This window comes from Pleurodeles waltl, chromosome 1_2 (assembly GCF_031143425.1).
Source record: "Pleurodeles waltl isolate 20211129_DDA chromosome 1_2, aPleWal1.hap1.20221129, whole genome shotgun sequence".
Taxonomy (NCBI): Eukaryota; Metazoa; Chordata; class Amphibia; order Caudata; family Salamandridae; genus Pleurodeles; species Pleurodeles waltl.
The window spans coordinates 965,970,809-965,988,353 of NC_090437.1; the positions used below are offsets into that span (position 1 = coordinate 965,970,809).

General features: G+C 42.7%; 1 protein-coding gene across 19 annotated transcripts in view; it reads left to right on the forward strand.

The window, feature by feature from the left end:
• Window positions 1-17,545, forward strand: part of CLOCK (clock circadian regulator) — a 1,126,282-nt gene that overhangs the window by 587,634 nt on the left and 521,103 nt on the right. For all 19 annotated transcript variants that reach the window (XM_069200997.1, XM_069201058.1, XM_069201081.1 and 16 more), the window contains one exon: window positions 10,301-10,414. In XM_069200997.1, the coding sequence (XP_069057098.1) occupies window positions 10,301-10,414 (114 nt within the window). The remainder of the gene's footprint in view (window positions 1-10,300; window positions 10,415-17,545) is intronic.

Consider the following 17,545-nt stretch of genomic DNA (forward strand, 5'->3'; position numbering starts at 1 on the left):
CACAGAAATGGTTTAAGCAACAAAATGCCCACTTTCTAAAAGAGGCATTTTCAAACACACAATCTTAAAATCAACGTTACTAAAAAGATGTATTTTTAAATTGTGAGCTCAGAGACCCCAAACCCCACATATCTATCTGCTCCCAAAGGGAATCTACACTTTAATCATATTTAAAGGTAGCCCCCATGTTAACCTATGAGAGGGAGAGGCCTTGCAACAGTGAAAAACGAATTTAGCAAGATTTTACTGTCAGGACATATAAAACACTTTACTATATGTCCTACCTTAACCATACACTGCACCCTGCCCTTGGGGCTACCTAGGGCTTACCTTAGGGATGCCTTACATGTAAGAAAAGGGAAGGTTTAGGCCTGGCAAGTGGGTACACTTGCCAAGTTGAATTTACAGTTAAAAACTGTACACACAGACACTGCATTGGCAGGTCTGAGACATGATTACAGAGCTACTTATGTTGGTGGCACAACCAGTGCTGCAGGCCCACTAGTAGCGTTTGATTTACAGGCCCTGGGCACCTCTAGTGCACTGTACTAGGGACTTACTAGTAAATTAAATATGCCAATCATGGATGAACCAATTACATACACATTCGGTATAGGGGCACTTGCACTTAAGCACTGGCTGGCAGTGGTAAAGTGCCCAGAGTAACAAAAACAGCAAAACAGAGTCCAGCACACATCAACAACCTGGGAATCAGAGGCAAAAAGTTAAGGGAGACCACGCCAAGGATGAGAAAGTCTAACAAATACAAATGGACCACAAAGTCCTCTTCTACGCCGGTGTATACTAGTACACTCTGTGACTCGCGGCAATTAATACCCTCCCTATAAGGTGTAATATCAGAATTTTCTACTTTCTCTGGCTAGCTCATAAATTGGAACAAATGTGAGGCTCTCCCTTTAATCCCTGGTGAAACTAAAGGATCACTAAAGGATCACTCGGAACTGCCTCATTCAGTAGGGCTACCGAAAACCTTAATTATCTAGGGATTCGTATAAACCAATCACCCCCGAACATGGTGCAAGATACTTTAGACCCCCTTTTGAGATACAGGGTGAAATAGCTCGTTGGTGCCAATGGAATCTCTCCTTCTGGGGAAAAAGTGCAAATCATGAAGCTTCATATAAAGCCCTGCTTGAACTATCTTTGCATGCTCCCTCTCCTAATTACACCTAATTTGCAAAACATTTTATTTCATTTGTGAGAAGGCCTTCTTGTGGCATGGCAGAAAACGTAGACCTAAAATGACCAAGTGGCACGCATTCACAGAATGCGGTGGACTTCGCCTACCACATGCAGAGGCATATTGGGTAGCCTTCCAACTTGCACAACTAAGATATTTACATACATGCAACACTCATAACCCCTCTATGAGCTGTGATAAAATGAGATCATGGGAATCAGATATACCAGAGACAGATGAAAAAAATGAATCCTATCATTTACTTGGCAGCCTATGCTTGAAATGGAACCTATGGGATGCTTCATGTAGATGGCGATTTGCTTAACAAGGCAAAACTCAGGGTTAAATGGTGTGATTTTTATGGGAGACAAAGAACAGTTTCAGGCCGAATTCGACATTATAGGACTATCTACATTAAACAATCTTGTCTTAAAAGACAGACTTAAAACATTTGTGGAAACGCAAGCAGAATTCCGCCTCCTACCGAGACACTTTTAGAACTGTCGACAACAGGCATTGCATCTGGAAAGGTCTAGGATAGTCCCTAACAAACTTGCCAGACTGCCCAGTTTGGCAATACTTAATCACTTGGGGCACCTACAAAAGAACAATCTTAGGACAATGGAAAATGGTTACCATTCATACATATTTCCCGACCCCATTACAAAAGGATTGTGGTACTGGTGGATGGATGGACTTATCCATGATTACCTAGACTAAGACTGGTACAACACACTATTGAAACACGACAAAAACCTATGGGAAGCCCAGCTGAAGTTCAGTTGTGTGAATAAGATACTACACAGATTGCATTGAACCCCCGTCAAAATGAACTCAGTAGACCTGATTAGAGATTCACAGTGCTAGGAGTACCCAGCCCTAAACAGTGACATTGCCCATTGTAGACCTACTCAGAGGGGCTGGTTTAGGCTAGTAATCACCATTTTCTGGCATGCAAACATAACACTTAAGATGATTGTCCACTCAGTGCTCTTTCTTTGAAAACGGAAATACATTTATTACACACACTCGTAAATAGTTAATTTACAAGTATGCACATAAGGCAGATGGAAATACCTTGATCACATTATGAAATCACACATGATCCCTAAAGGGTCAGGACCTCCAAAATCGCAGTAACTCCCACCTATACCAGACAGCACATCGCAATATAGAGGGTATAACCTAAAATAAAACAAGCATCTTGGCTTTATCAAGGCTCACCACATTAAAAGAAAAATAGCCCATGTGTTAAAACCACCATCATTTCATGTAATCAGAGATAACCATGGGTAAAGGAAATAACTGTCAATAAGCATTGCAATATTGTTCACAAGCATTGTCCATGCAAATGGTTAACAAAGCATTGAAAATAAACATACAATTGCCATGTCTTTTTATACACATTTAGGCCCAAGAACATGCAGCCACAGAACCAGCCCTTACAGGGTGCTGCACTCACAGCTGTAGAGCATGTGCCCCAGTCTTGGGAGTGCTTTAAATAATGTTTGAAAACCTGGAGGGGGTCATAATCTTCTGTACTCTGCAAGCGTAGGGACAGTTTTCAAAATGACTTGGGGGCTGGGGGGATGGGATAAGTTATTTTTGCTGCCTCCCACAACATTGTTGGTGGTGCCCCTGCCCGTTTTGTGGTGACCACAAGAAGGAGAAGTACAGGCAGATTAGAAAGTCCCATAGGGCATTATGGGATGCTCTCTCAAGGAGCAGTGAATCTTAATGTGACAGCTTTTGCCTCATTCTTTCGTTGTAGTGTGGCTTCTCTTTGTTTTCTTTCTTTTCATGTGGGGGGTGGTGCGGAGTGCTTGGTCCCACCCAGTACAACCCTATGGCAAGTCCCACATCAGGGGCTGCAGTGGGGACTACCAATGCCCCCATGTCCCTACCTCACTGCCTTTGAGCGCGCAGGAGCTGGTATCTTCTTTCCCTCTCTCCCACTGTCAGTGTGGTCCTGCTGGTGCGGGAAGAAAGTGAGTATTCTTATCCCCCCTGGCCTACCGTCCTCGCGGCATGGGCAGTATGTTAGGGGCCTCCTAACCTCAGTGCAGCTCTTTTTCTCTTCTGTACCGAGATGGGAGAGTCCCCAACGGGGTCCCTGGGGTGGAAGGATGGTGGGGCACACGAGCACGCCCATGCCCTCTTCTCCAGAAAATGGATAACCCATACTGGCACCTTCCCCTGGGCTCTGATCTATTCCACCAGTAATTTATGGGAGATGTGGTGCAGCCCCATGCACTACAATCATCGCTGGGGGTCAAAGGTCACCATCCTAAAATGGCCTTAACTCTGGCCCTTTTGGGCCGATTTGGACGATCCTGGGCTCATTTGGCTCCTGGTGACAAGCTGTAGCCACCAATAGTAGTTCCAGCAGGTCTCCTGGCCTCAAAAGCGACATAATTTGCAGGGAGCTGATTTTTCTGGCTCCTGGCACCAGCTTTACTGTGTCTTTGCTTCTCCTTTCCTCTTGCTTAGGCGCAGAAGTCCAGATTTTCCCCAAACTGGTCCTCAGGAGGTTTAAGGGGGGCAGCATCCCTGGACTTTGGAGAGACCCGCTGGTCCTGGGTTCAGCTGAGTCCTCAGTCCTTAATGGCATCAGTCGGCTTATTCCAGTTGCCCATATCTGCTGCCGCCATAGCAGTTTCAGTGTCCAGAGTCCAACAGCAAAAATAACTTTCTCTCCCTTGTGCATGAACTTTTAAATGAGGTTGGAAGGGGATAGAAGCCAGGTTCTTACATTATGTGACAGACTACCAAGAAATTACAGAGCATAGAGGAAGATGGGTCACAACAGCCTTAGTGACAGCTACAATCTGCATACTACTACTTTTCATGATGGTCAGATCACCTACTGTAGAGACCTGGATATGAGGAATATATGAAGTTGCAGAATTCGAATAAGTGATATTTAGATTGAGTGGCCAAAAAGACAAGTTCATAGACATATGAAGAGCATTCTTGAAGGAGATTATTGACCCATAAAACAAAATATACATGTTGAGTCCCAAAAAAGCATGTACGCCTGTTTTGCTTTACTTTTGACTGAGCCAAAATATACACACAGAAAGGAGTCGAAAGGATTCTCTGGAATACACTTCTTAGTCTGAAGAAGACATTTATTATAGCTTTTCGCAAAGTTCGTGAAGAAAGGCTTGAATAGCAAAAAGTGTACTTTTAAAATGTTCAACAATGAAGTAAGACCATGTATAAAGAAACTTCAATCTATAAACAGCAAATATATATATATGCAAGAATACAAACACTGATATTGATATATGTATTTATATTCATACACAATGCAAAGCAGATAATTAATAAAAATGCATCACCGTAGAGCCTGTCAGGTGCTTCAGCTTTCTCCTGCCAGCAAGCTGATGACCCCGTTCGACTGCGAGAAAGAGAGATCTCCGCCCTCACAGGAAATCTACATCAGGCATCCGATGTCTGAATCCTGATTGAGGTCTCTGAATCCCTAACTGTCGATCTGGGTCTCTTATATATTTTAAACAAATGAGGAAGGAGCTTTCTGGAAAAGCCCCTCCCATTAAGAAGTATTCAAAAATACTGGCTAGTTTAGGTAAGCTTTGAAAGAAACACGTTGGGAATTGGCCAAAATCCCAAGGCGTCCCTCCCAAAGTCAAACCATTCCCTGCTGTACCATAAACATCATCCTTATTGTGTTGACTGACTAACTCCTCCATATTATGTCCGAGCTCTTCAGTGATACTATGTTGTACCTCTTTGGTGAGAAACAGAACACGCAGAAATAGAAAACACTTTGCATAACATGTTTGTACGGAAAACTACTTGAACCTCTATCGTAGCAGTGAAGCTAAGGCTAAGCTGAATGCAAAATGGAGTCTGTAACTGGTGACCACTAATGTGACGGTGGGCAGCTAAGCCAAGTGCAAAGTGGTGCAGCACAAAGTCAGTGGTCAAAATACAAATATCACTACAACACCACAGAACAGACGCACAACTCATAGCGAGTTAACAGCTTCCACTTATAACAGGTCATTATGCCGAAAGAGGTATGAGATACCTTCTCCAGCTTTTAAGATAGACCACTCCATAGTGGTAAAGGTTAAAACAAGTTCAATGAGACACAGCACTGACAAGAAGTGAGAGAAACACTTCTCATAAGAATCAAGCAGATGCAATGCAGTTGTCCTTTTATTTTAGTTTCTTTTTATAACGCTTCCCACCAACTATCCTCCATATTTCTTTCTTATAGTTTCCCTGATTGTAAAATATGAGATGGTATGATTTTTGTAAAAGTTTAAAGCAGATACACTCCCTATTCTTATGTTGGAATCCTATTGAATTATAAGAAATCCTCTAAGAGATAAAAATGTACTATTGCCTTTTCTTTTGATATAATAAAACTTGACTATTGAAATAATGGCTTGGTGATATAAGGTATAAGTATAAAGACATAAGGAAAAGCTAGTGTTCCCAATGGGAACTCTGTATCTGGCATCATGCATAAGACTGTGCTCCCACAGTAGTCATTTAATAATCATTTAGAATTGAGATACTGAAAAAACAGTCAGTATATGCACCGATCAGTGAGCTTCGGAGTGGAGAGATGGTGGCTTACATGCACCAAATGCATCTTGCAGTTTTTATATTAGTATAGTTGGCTTCTTCCTTGTATTATTCAAAATATTCATACACAAGATGTGGAATATTGACATTCAACATATGAACTATAGAAAATAGTGCAAACAATGTTGCAGAGTCCTAAGTGTCATAGGTGAGGTGAATACGGAAGAAAGAATATATACAATAGAGAAAAACACCCCAATATGTCAGATGTTGCCCGATAGTTATAGAATGGTAGATTTATCCCTATGCTACGATCTAGCGTTTCCCTTTCAGCTCTGTTGTATGATGTGAATGAACATTCTGTATTCATAGATTGCAGAACTGTCTCAAAGAAGGTCAACTATCCATGAAGCGACACACCTCACTTCCAGTGAAATACAGTATCGTAGTTCAGATGCATCTCACAGTATGGATCACAGCTAAGAACAGTGCTTAATTTGAGCTGGTAGTTACTGGTGCGGGCACGACACTTATTTGTGAGGGCCGGCGCATATTTTTCTGCATCAGGCATTTACTAGAGGAAAAGGCACATATGGGAGGAAGAGAAAGAGGGAAAAGCTCACAAAGGGAGATAACTGCGAGAGGGAGCTGAAGGAAGGTTAACCAGACTTTCACAACCAAAAACTCGGACAGGCACAAACATAGAAATAGTACTAAATGTTGAGACGTCCCAGACAGCATTCAACACTTTGGTAGTTGTAGCCCTGCACAGGTCAGTCACAGATTTGGCAGATGCAGCCCCTATGGGCCACTCGGGAATTCTGCAGATGCAGCCCCAAAGGAACAGTCCTGATTTAGGGAGATGCAACTCTGCACAGGCCAGTCACCAATTCAACAAATGGACTCCCACAAAGACGGATCTGAAATTTGGCAGATGCACTCCGCATTAGCTCTTCCACATATTTTGCAGATGTATTGCCACATGGGCTGATCAGGAATTCGTCAACTGCAGCCCCAAATTGTTCCTCCTCCTTATGCTTTCATAGAGTGGCAGTTCCAACCAATATGTTGTGAGAGTGTTGAGCCCCTCTGACTATGACACCCAGGTCCTCCTGGATCGCTCTCCAGGAGTCTACTGCTTCTGGATGGCCCACTGCCAGTGTGGACATGCTGGACCTAGCTCCTTCCTGTACAGTACCTCCTCCTTCAGTGTACGCAGGCTCAGTCCCCCTCTCACTAGACAGGCAGGCTTCTGGGAACATCAGGACAGGTACACAGCTACTGCAGCAAGTGGTCCAGAACTAAGGTGATGTGTCCTCACCTCTGTAACTGGCTGACAGGCAGACCCGTGCCCTAGATGCACAGCAGCCTTCTGACTACTTTGCGGAGCACTGCCTTCTTGGTCATAGAGGACTTGGAACCGGAACAAAACGAGTTAGTTGGGATCCCACTTTTATACATAACTGGCAGACATATGATGCAGATCTTTTGTCTCAAACTGTTGAACAGGTTTGAGGTGATTCTTTTTTCAAGTTGTTTTTACAGGCTGTTCTCCAGATGTCCTAGAATATCTGTAACAGAGGCATAAAGTGTTGTAAGGTTTCTGCACCTGCCTATCATCAACACACACCGAAGGATTAAACAAGAAAAGGAAAAAGGCAGGTCTCACATGAAGACTTCCCCACGTTTCACAACAGAGTCTGCAGTCCCTTTCTTCCCATCCACCAAATGACCGTGTTCAGGAAGATTATTCAGCACCTCCTTGTTAAAGAAAAGGCTAAATACACTATCTAAAGGAGCCCTTTCTCTACTCCTCTTACTTCAGTGCCTAGGTGTTCTACCCCCAGCCAAGAAAATGGGAACTATGCACTTCTACTGGCTGGGAGTAGTCCTCAACTACACTTTGCCCAAGGCTACGACAGGGACAGCCAAAATGGATCCCACTGGCTACCATTACTTGGGCTCACATACATGTGCCACACAGACCCCACACACCAACATGCTAAACATGCACTCGGGGTGGCCTCTTCTAGTCAGAGACAAGTCAAGTGTTCTGTGCACACGCTAGCTGTGCGTCATGCCAGGGCCACAAATAAAACGCTAGGAATCCAGATACATCGTGTTCAGCTCCCAGGGGAGTGGGTGCACGCCCATTTACTATGCAGGGGAGGGACATTTCCGCCCCAACCCTCATGCTTTATAGGTTCAAAGAAGATGCGAAATGTACAACCACGATTATATATTGTGCGTATGCAGGCTGCTTTGACGACTTTACCTTAGTGCAGTGCTTCTTGTCTCCGCTAAAAGAGGCTGGGCTTAAGAAAGTATATTAAGCAATAGTGTTCTTTAAATCCAGGGGCCAAAATAACTGCGAGTGGCTGGGTTTTTCGATGAAAAAGTGTGGGTACAGGGAGTGAGAGAATGCAAATGAAACGAAAAAGGAGTAATAGCAGGGCAGGAATACACAATGAAAGGTAGGTTCATCAGACACGCTGAAAGCAAAGCAAGAAGAAATCGCTGTAGATAACATGTAGAAACATGATATCATGTAACTAAATCGAGTGATAACTTGACAAAAATGTGTGTCAAGCGCACAAGCTCACCTTTGCATAATGGCGCTACACTTTTAAATCATTGACATGCAAAGCAGAGGTGCTCCTAAGGCATGACGGCACTTAGATTATAGCGCAAAAGCACCTTGTCTCACTAAAGTTCAATTCTAGGTTAATAGCACCTTAGAATTAATGGCGAATAACAGAAGTCATCTATACCACCTTGCGTAGGAACATTGTTTTAGAACAATTTGCAGGAGAAAATTGATGTTACGAAAGCTTTGTTATTTATTATCGTTTTAATTTAGCTTTCTTCAAAGTATGTTTAATTTTTTGGCACAAACGTTTACAGTTGAAAGTACTTAATAAAAAAATTAAAAGATTGTGATAGCTCTGTACAGTGAATTGATGAGCTAAACAAGATAAGGGATAGTTGGGTATTGTTACATCATGTTCTTGGCTTCTCAAGATCACTTCACTGGGTTGAATAGATATTCTGCCTAAACGAACTCTGGAGAAAGAGTGGTAATAGACTGAGCGTGCTAATGTCACTACTAGTGGAAGGGACACAAGTGATACCCATTAGTAGCAGTACCAGTGATATTATGAGTATTAATTCAGTAGTAGAAATACTGCTAACATCACGGGTAATTCTTGTTATAGTCGTAATACTAACAGTGATATCGTCGGCAATAACAATTGTTGTAGGACGAGTATTAGCGGTTGGAATGCCATTAGTAGGGAACACATCCTTTGCAGTACCTTTTACTAGTTGTTTTATAGTTAGCAGTATGGGTGCTAATGGAACTATTGCCATTATTACTAATTGTAATGAAAGTAGTAGTGCTGCTATCTAATAGACAAAGTCCGATGGGTTTTAGTGAAGCTACTACCACGGTATTCATTATCCGTAGTTGTTTAGTCCATTGACTATTATGACAGTCCAGCATTTGTGAATTATCTTCCTTGAAGCTCGTTTTCAACGTTTGAAAGTAGGGTCAAAATAGTACAAATAGTAGTAATGACATTAGTACTATTAGTGGTACTACTAGTAGTCGAATATAGTAGTATCTCATCATTATTAGCAGTAGCACCTTAGGTAGCAGTATGAGGCGTTGTAGCAGCATCTAAAAGCAGTGGTTATAGTAGGTAGGGCGTGAACAGTTGCCAGGGACTTTTCGCTATGCTTTGGGGGGTATATGCTTCTCAGTTCGAGGCTGACAGATATTTGTTGGGTTAGGGGCAGGATTCTCAAATGCTTGTAAAATACTAGCCTGGATCAGGATCGCCTGTTTTTTAAACAACATGGTGAAAACTTTAAAAAAAAAAGGTTTCTCGAATACGAATGCAGACTTGCAGACTACACTAACTTACTCCTCAAACAGCAATTTGTGTAGATGTGCTTCACAAAATGCAGAGTGACCGAAGTAATCAAAAGGTTACCAGAAAGTTGGAAAAATAGTCTTAGATGTTGGGGAAATTGTGTATGTCCCCTCTAAAACAACTGCCGTTTTGTAAGCCACAGCACAAACAGTGGCCATTATCCACAGCACAGCCACAGAAGTGTGCAGCTGCACAAACAGTGGCCACTATCCACAGCACAGCCACAGTAGTGTGCAGCTGCATAAACAGTGGCCATTATCCACAGCACAGCCACAGAAGTGTGCAGCTGCATGAACAGTGGTCATTATCCACAGCACAGCGACAACAGTGTGCAGCTGCATAAGCAGTGGCCATTATCCACTGCACAGCCACAGTAGTGTGCACATGCATGAACAGTGGCCATTATCTTCAGCACAGCCATAGTAGTGTGCAGTTGATTTACCAGTGGCCATCATCCATGCTTACATATACATAATTAATCACATTGGCGTTGAAATGTCAGTATATGTTTGTAATCTCCTGGAAACCTAATTCAGAATTTAGAAATAATTTTAAATATGAGTATTTATTTGTTTTCTCTTACCTTTTCCTCTAACTGCAGCTAAAAATCAAGTGGAGTTTGGTTGTCATATGCTCCGCGGAACGATAGATCCCAAAGAACCAACTACATATGAATATGTCAACTGCATAGGAAATTTCAAGTCCCTGAACAATGGTGAGTGAACCAGATCTAAATACACTTCAATAACAATAACTTTCTCTATCATCGGGTTGCAGACAATCATACTCTCATAACTTGACTTCAAGGCAAGAACTCAGAACAATTTTAAAAACATTTCACCCCTTAGTTAATATCGTAAAGCGGCCATCCATTTCAGGTCAGAATATAAATATATCATTTATTTCTGTGCAGGAGTTTACTTTTTCACGTAATTTTCACAGTAATTAAATGTTGTTCGGCATTCATCAGTAGTGGTACCATGACAATTGCCATTTTACTGTCATACTTTTTCCGAATATTCTAGAGATATTGGATTTTGCCTTATGAAAAGCTAACTTAAGTCTAAGCATAATGACAGGGTGTTAGATTTGTCATGATTACTGCATTCTTTGTCTTCCCTCAGTCAGACGATGGCACCACCTAGTATTAACTAGGCAGCCAAGGAATCCCAGTTTAGGAGCTGACTTATCTCTTGGAAGTAAAAAGAAGAATTAGGATACCGTTTTTCAGTTTTACCTTCCAAAATGTTAGGAATAGAATGGGAGTGGACTATCCCTCAAAAGTTAGATGCGACATTTACCCCAGGAAAAATAAAATAAAATACGCTTAGGTTATTGTTTTGAGGCTGGTGTTTGTTTTCTTTAAATGTATTAAGAATAAGCTCCTTCTCTTTATTATACACATTCAAACAATGGACCTCCATAAGTCGAAAAGTCCTCATAAAATCTGAGATCCCACCTAACATTCAGATCATGCAGAGTCCCTTTGTTTCTAACGAGAGTTTAGTTACGGTGTAGGGAGAGTAATTTCCAGAATAATATGCAGCACTGAGCAAAAGTTTACAAAAATGAAGAGTTGGGCTGGACCAGAAACCCATCGTCCTGGTGAATACTTCTAACCACAGATTCCTCCCCTGTGGCTGCTCCGCAAGTGTCCAACTGTATCCTCAAAGCTCAAACGCAGTACTCAAGCGCAGAGACAGGTGGTGTGCGGTTTTGTGTAGACATCATTCCACTTCAGAAGTGGCAAATTGAACTGCATATATGTACTACACATGCACGCTGACGACAGTTGCTTTCTTTCCGAGACTTCAGACATAGAATGGTCTATAATGAGATTTTTTTTTTTTTAGCCATGCCAAGATTTTTCCAATATTTTTCACAGACATTTACCAATGTGCAAGGGAAATGCCCTCTCCTAAAACAATAGGCTTTATACCTTGTAAGTATTCTGGTAAAATCAGAGGTCTGTGACGTATGTCCACCAGGTGTGCTTCTGTTGCTTGGAGTCTAAACATGACTCCAGGGCCTGTCATGACTGTGGCCAAATGAACCCAAAGACAATATGGGACTGTGAAGCAAAGTTCTACATTGCAAAACATCTGTCTAAATCAAAAGTGGTTGAAGTCCTCAGGTAAGTCAAAGGAGAAACACAAGAAATCCTAGCAGGAATTGGGCCCTCCGAGCTATTCTCTATTTTTAGAGAAGGTGCAGGGCTGTCAGCTCACCACCTGGTTTTGATCCTGAACTCCTGAGGAACTGATTTTGGGTCTGGTTCCAATGCATCCTAACTTTCCAATATCACAGCAAGCCAAGGCTTTTAGGGAGGCCATGTTAAGCATTTTTGGCACTCTTCTAGTTCCCTCTGGCACTTCTTTGGGCTCCAAGGATCCACAAGTGTTCGCCATCACGCTGTCTGTGATTGTTGAACATGCCTCTGTTTCTGCACCGACTTTGGTGACAACTTAAGTACTGGTGCCACACACCAGCTCTTCTGATACTGTCGCAGACGGCAGACAAGAATCCACATGCTATAGTGCCCTCTGATGCAGAGTCTAATTAGTCTCAACCTCAGCTGTGCTGTGAACTTACCGGAGTACAGCCCATTGGCAATCCTTCTGATTCTGATGGACTACCTTCACCACATAGCTGTGCGTATCCTTTAACTTTTGGCTCAGACTCTGATCAAAACCCAAATTATGGTGATGATATGAAGAAAACCATTTGTATGAGGAACTACGGGATGCCAGTAGCTTAGACCCCTCCAAAAAGTGGATGATCTCTCCCCTGGTTGTGCCACTGTATGGAGCTCATCTTTTGCAGTTGTGATTAGAAGGGCTGCAGAAGTCCTTTACTTGCAATTCCCCATTATTAAGTTTAAAACCAGCGTTCAGTAAATGCTAGCTGTTTAATGGGACATGGGTGATCAGATCTTACTGGCGGTCCCACGCGACCTATGGGTGTCTTTAACCCAAACCATTCAGGATAGCCAGAATGCAGCGATATTTGTTGTCAGGTCTGGCCTAGACACAACAATTGAGTGCCAGTTGGCCTGAGTGTGGTGCTTCAGGGGATGTCCAAGCATCCTTAATGGATATACCTCTTGATGGCTCTTCCCCTTTGGTGAGAATGTGGATTCGACCCCAGAAAGATTTAAGTAGAATTGTGACACAGTTCGCTCCTTGTGTCTCCCCACGCCTGCCAGACGATTTCACCAGCGTCTGATTGGAAAAAGGCACTCCTAGTCCCTTTACAAAGGAAACCTATTACAGATCACACTGTTGTTTGCAACCTTAGGCCCTTTGCTATCAAAATCTTAGAGAAACATGTGAATAGTTCAATGTCTGCCTTCCTGGAAAAAAATCAGACCCAGGAAACTCTGCAAACAAGACCGTCTGGTGACCTTAGTGCACCTGGATCTGTCTGCTGCTTTCAACACAGTATCCCATTCCATTCTCCTGTCCAGACTGGCAGGCGCAGGCATGGTTTGTTCAGCACTTCAGTGGTGCTAATCCCGTCGAAGGAAAAGATGTCAGGCTGTGTACCATCTGCGTTTTAGGTCAAAACTTAACAATATGCACCAGGGTGTCTCACTGGGGCAGCACTAAGTCCCACAATATTTAATAATTATGTCTATCCTCTGCCGAAAGTAATTAGATCTTTTGGGTTTAGTTGCATGAATTACGCAGATGATTCTCAAAAATTGCTATGTATCACTTTAGGTCTACTTCCATTGAAACCGTCCATCTATGTATGTCTACAGTCACCTCCTGGTTGTGCTACATTGCTTTAAAGTTCAAATCTGAAAAAACTGAGGTGCTTTGATTTGTCACCGTAAACATGTGCATCTGCTGAGCCCTACCTGCTAGCCCCCCACACGTTTGGCCTCTGCCATGGTTTGAGCTTCCTGATTCATATAAGTCAGTGACACATTTAGGGTTCTATCTGGAGTCTGTTCTTTTCATTGAAAGACAAACCAACCATCTTTGTCCACATGATTCTTGCTGTTATGGGTGTTGAGGAAACTTTTGTCACTGACAGATGGATCCTATTAGTTGTCCAGTGGGGGCTACGCCCTCCCATTTCTTCCTACCCCGTCGTACATTCCACCCCCATCGGGGTGGCTGATGGAGGACCACATTTCTCTTTTGCAGGAGAAATGCAGACACTTTTGGGCAAAGGGGCCATAGAAAGGGTCCCATCCTTACAACCAGGAATGGATGTTATTCCTGTTACTTATTTCTGCCGGAGGAGTACAAGGGGTTCTATCCTATTTATTTTGACGTCCTCTCAATGTTTTCCTATGACAGGACAAATTCAAGATGCTCACACTAGCCCAGGTTCTGTTTGTCCTGGAGACTGGTTAACTTGGACATGCAGAACGTGTATATCGATATCCCTCTCCTGCAGGCCCACAAGTTCTGTCCTTGGGCTCATCGGCCAGGAGCAGTTCAAGTTTTTGGTTCTTCCTTTCAGCATTACCAGTGCCCCTTTAGTGTTCACGAAGGTGATGACAGGTTGCAGCACACCTACAGAGGTTGGGGGTTCCTTCCTTCCCCCACTTTGATGACTGTGTAGTGGATCCTATTTAGTTTTAATGAGAATCAGGAGTTTAGCTTAGCCTTCTGGCTTGCAGGCCTGTGCCCCCATTACCTAGTGACTTTTAACCTACTTAGCCTGCTCTGTTTTAGAACATTTATTTAATTATTTCTTCCAAAATGGCTGCTATGGTTATAGTTAGGAAGATGTATTAATTTCACGTTATCAGTGCTACTCTGTGAAGGCGTCACTATCAGTGTCAAAGATAAATGATTTACATAGGTATTGACATCATGTACTTTCCCACTTACGTGTGACAGTAACATAATGTACCCTTTCAGGGAAGTGTTAATATAAGTGCCACCCCAAGCATGCCTTCTTATCTATTGTTCGGGAAAATACCTGTGTCAGGGGTCCTACAAGATCTGTATAAATACATCTCATGCAGACAGGGTTATCAGAGGGATTCCTACCAGATGCCATCATTGTATCTATGCTACACATCGCCTTGATGCAGACCCAGCCTTCGTGTCCCGAACGATTCTGATCTAGAGACCTCATTCCAAGATAGCAAGGGTTGGGGTGCCTATTTTTATATGTCATGTTGCTGCAAAATGGTGGGGGTCTTTGTATTCATGACTCTCGTTTTTGTTCTGCATTGTTCATTATCCTAATCATTGCAGCCCATGCATTTTACGATAGATTGCATTCTTGTTAATGAAACCTATTGAAAACTTTACTGCATCTCCTTCATTGCCTGTGTGTGACTGAGACTTGTTGCTCATGTGAGAAAAGGGTAATCTCAGTTTAACCATGACTCCCTTGAGATGTCGCACTCTTGAGTCCATGCGTAAAGGCTGCCACAAATCACCTTTTACTATTTGGGTTTTGGTGAGGTACTGCTTGTGAGCTGGGAGAGTTGGGCCGTCAGTTGCAACTTGTTGTAGGATTGGTCAAGTCACCTACAAACAAACGTGCTGTCATCCCTAAACCAGCAGTCTTGCCTAGACCAAGATACCAACCACGACAACTGGCTCTTGAAGACGGGCTTACCCCACTTAGTCGTTGACCACTTCTAGACGATGGCAAACCCACTAACATCATTAGGGTTCATTTTCTGTGTTAGCACCTGACTCCTTCACACACGCTCCCATCATCGGGACTTATCCTAGATACTATGCATTTTCCTCCAGTGTCCAGGACGATTGGGCTACGATCCTTATGTTTCAGCCTCAGTCCTGGATCTTACTGAGGATGAGTCTGAGGCTCTTGGGACAGTTGGCCTCCTGCAGCTTGTTGTTGAAAGATGCTAAGTGGCATCTATCTGAAGTCCCAGTGGGCACAGCATCACAGGAACCTATTGGATTCTAGCCAGGTTTCGTTGAAGACTGCAAAAGACCTGCGGTGGTGACTGCTTAACTGTGATTTCACTTCCCCCCCTCCTTACCCCATGCAAAGCACAAGGTGATGACGGATGCACAGAGTGGGGGGTGATTCACTTTGCATTGAAATCCTTTCTGCCAGCCATCAAGGGGTGGGTGGTACAGAATCTCACAGACAACACCACTAGCATGTGCTACAATAAATTTAAGATCAAATTAGCATAGGAATACTTGATTTTCATTGTTAAAAATCAAAGTAAGAGAAAGAAGGAAGACCAGCAGAATCATACTAGCAAGTCATAATTTCTGGGTGTTCACAGACGTTCATAATTGTTTTCACACTCAACTACACTTCTCAAGCTCCAAAGATGGCTGGAGTAAGTGGCCAGATTGGGAGTATGAACCATACAAACACCCCATATTTGCTAGGCGTGTAGGTGAAGGATTTCTACCCCAAATATTTCAATGTGAATTAAAAAAGAAGAATAAAGTTACCTGTAAGTGTAGAAAGGTACATTTTGTTAAATCCACTGGTTTAATAGTAGCCATGTGTATGGGTTTTGTGTAATTCCATGCATTGGCACTGATATGTTTTTGTCTGTAAGCCTACACACCCTAAAGGTACTCCTTTCTAAGCAAATCATCCTGTTTATTAATTTTATGATGTACCTCTTTCTATTGGGGCTATGACTTCCACTCCTGGCTTAAATCTAGCCTGTATTTAGATTTTGTGAATATTGTCATCTATGTTTTGTGGGATTTCAAACTGTCATTTTCAAGGCTGTGGAATGCTATTCTTAAGAGAAGTCAGGGTCTCAGTTCTGGTGTAAGTTTTAGTTTTGTTTCCAAATGCTTTAAGTTGTAATGTGTTCTATTATCATTTTTCTTTGAGGGTATGAGATTTGTTTGTGGTGAGGGTAAACTGTGTTTAGATTTGGACACTTCTAGGCATTCAGTTCTGGTGTTAACCTTAGTAACAGCTGGATATAAGAATATTTGGAGGATGCCAAATCATAGGTTTGTCAGTGTTTTGTATTTGTGTCTATTAGTTTAAGTTTTTAAATTGTGGTTTTCTTTGTGGGATTTTGTTTGTCTTTTGTAAAATGCCTATTATGTAAATTGTTTTAATTTGAGTGGGAGAGCATGTGGTTTGTGTATTTCTAGTTGTCTCATTATCCCTGTGGACACATATATGTTATTCTTGTAAGAGTTACTTGATCTAAACATAAATAAAATATTCTTTTCATTCAAAGTTTCCGCCTGGTGGTGGATGTTAAGTCTATGAATTGTATCTCTCCCATTTTTGTAAGGGTTAGACTTATCTTCAAGTCAATGGCTCAGTTTCTTTCCAGTTGTCTTGTAGAGTTGAAAAGAGATGCAGTATAGTTCACAATTGGATGTGGACTCGACACGACCGACTCGCTAGGCAGAGTAGTTTTGTGCCATGCTTGGCTACGAACTACTGGCTTTTCAGGGGATGTCACGTCTTCTTTGATGGACATACTCTTCAATGGCTCCTGACAAAGCAGTCTTAGCACTCGAGAGATTTAAGAACAGTCTGGCTACGGCCTGATCCTTGGGCTTATCTGTCACGACTCACGTGCTGCTTGCGCCTGGAGTTTGCAGATCTTGAGGCGTGGATCTTGAGGGTTCGACTTTGTCCCAAAAAGGGGCGACTCTTTCTGGTAGCCACGGTGCTGTAGGCGAGGAAACGCCAAGGACAGACCGTGACCGTGAGAAAGTAGCGCCAGAGGGAAAAAACCCCTTCAGAAGAAGAGGAAAAAACCTCCCAGAAGATTCGCAGGGGATTCCTGGAACAAGAACAGAGGAACAGGAATCAAAGGAACTGACGTAACACAGAAATGGCGAAATCCAGAGCCAAGGGCTAGGAAATCAGGAGCGAGGACACTAACTGAAACAGAGAG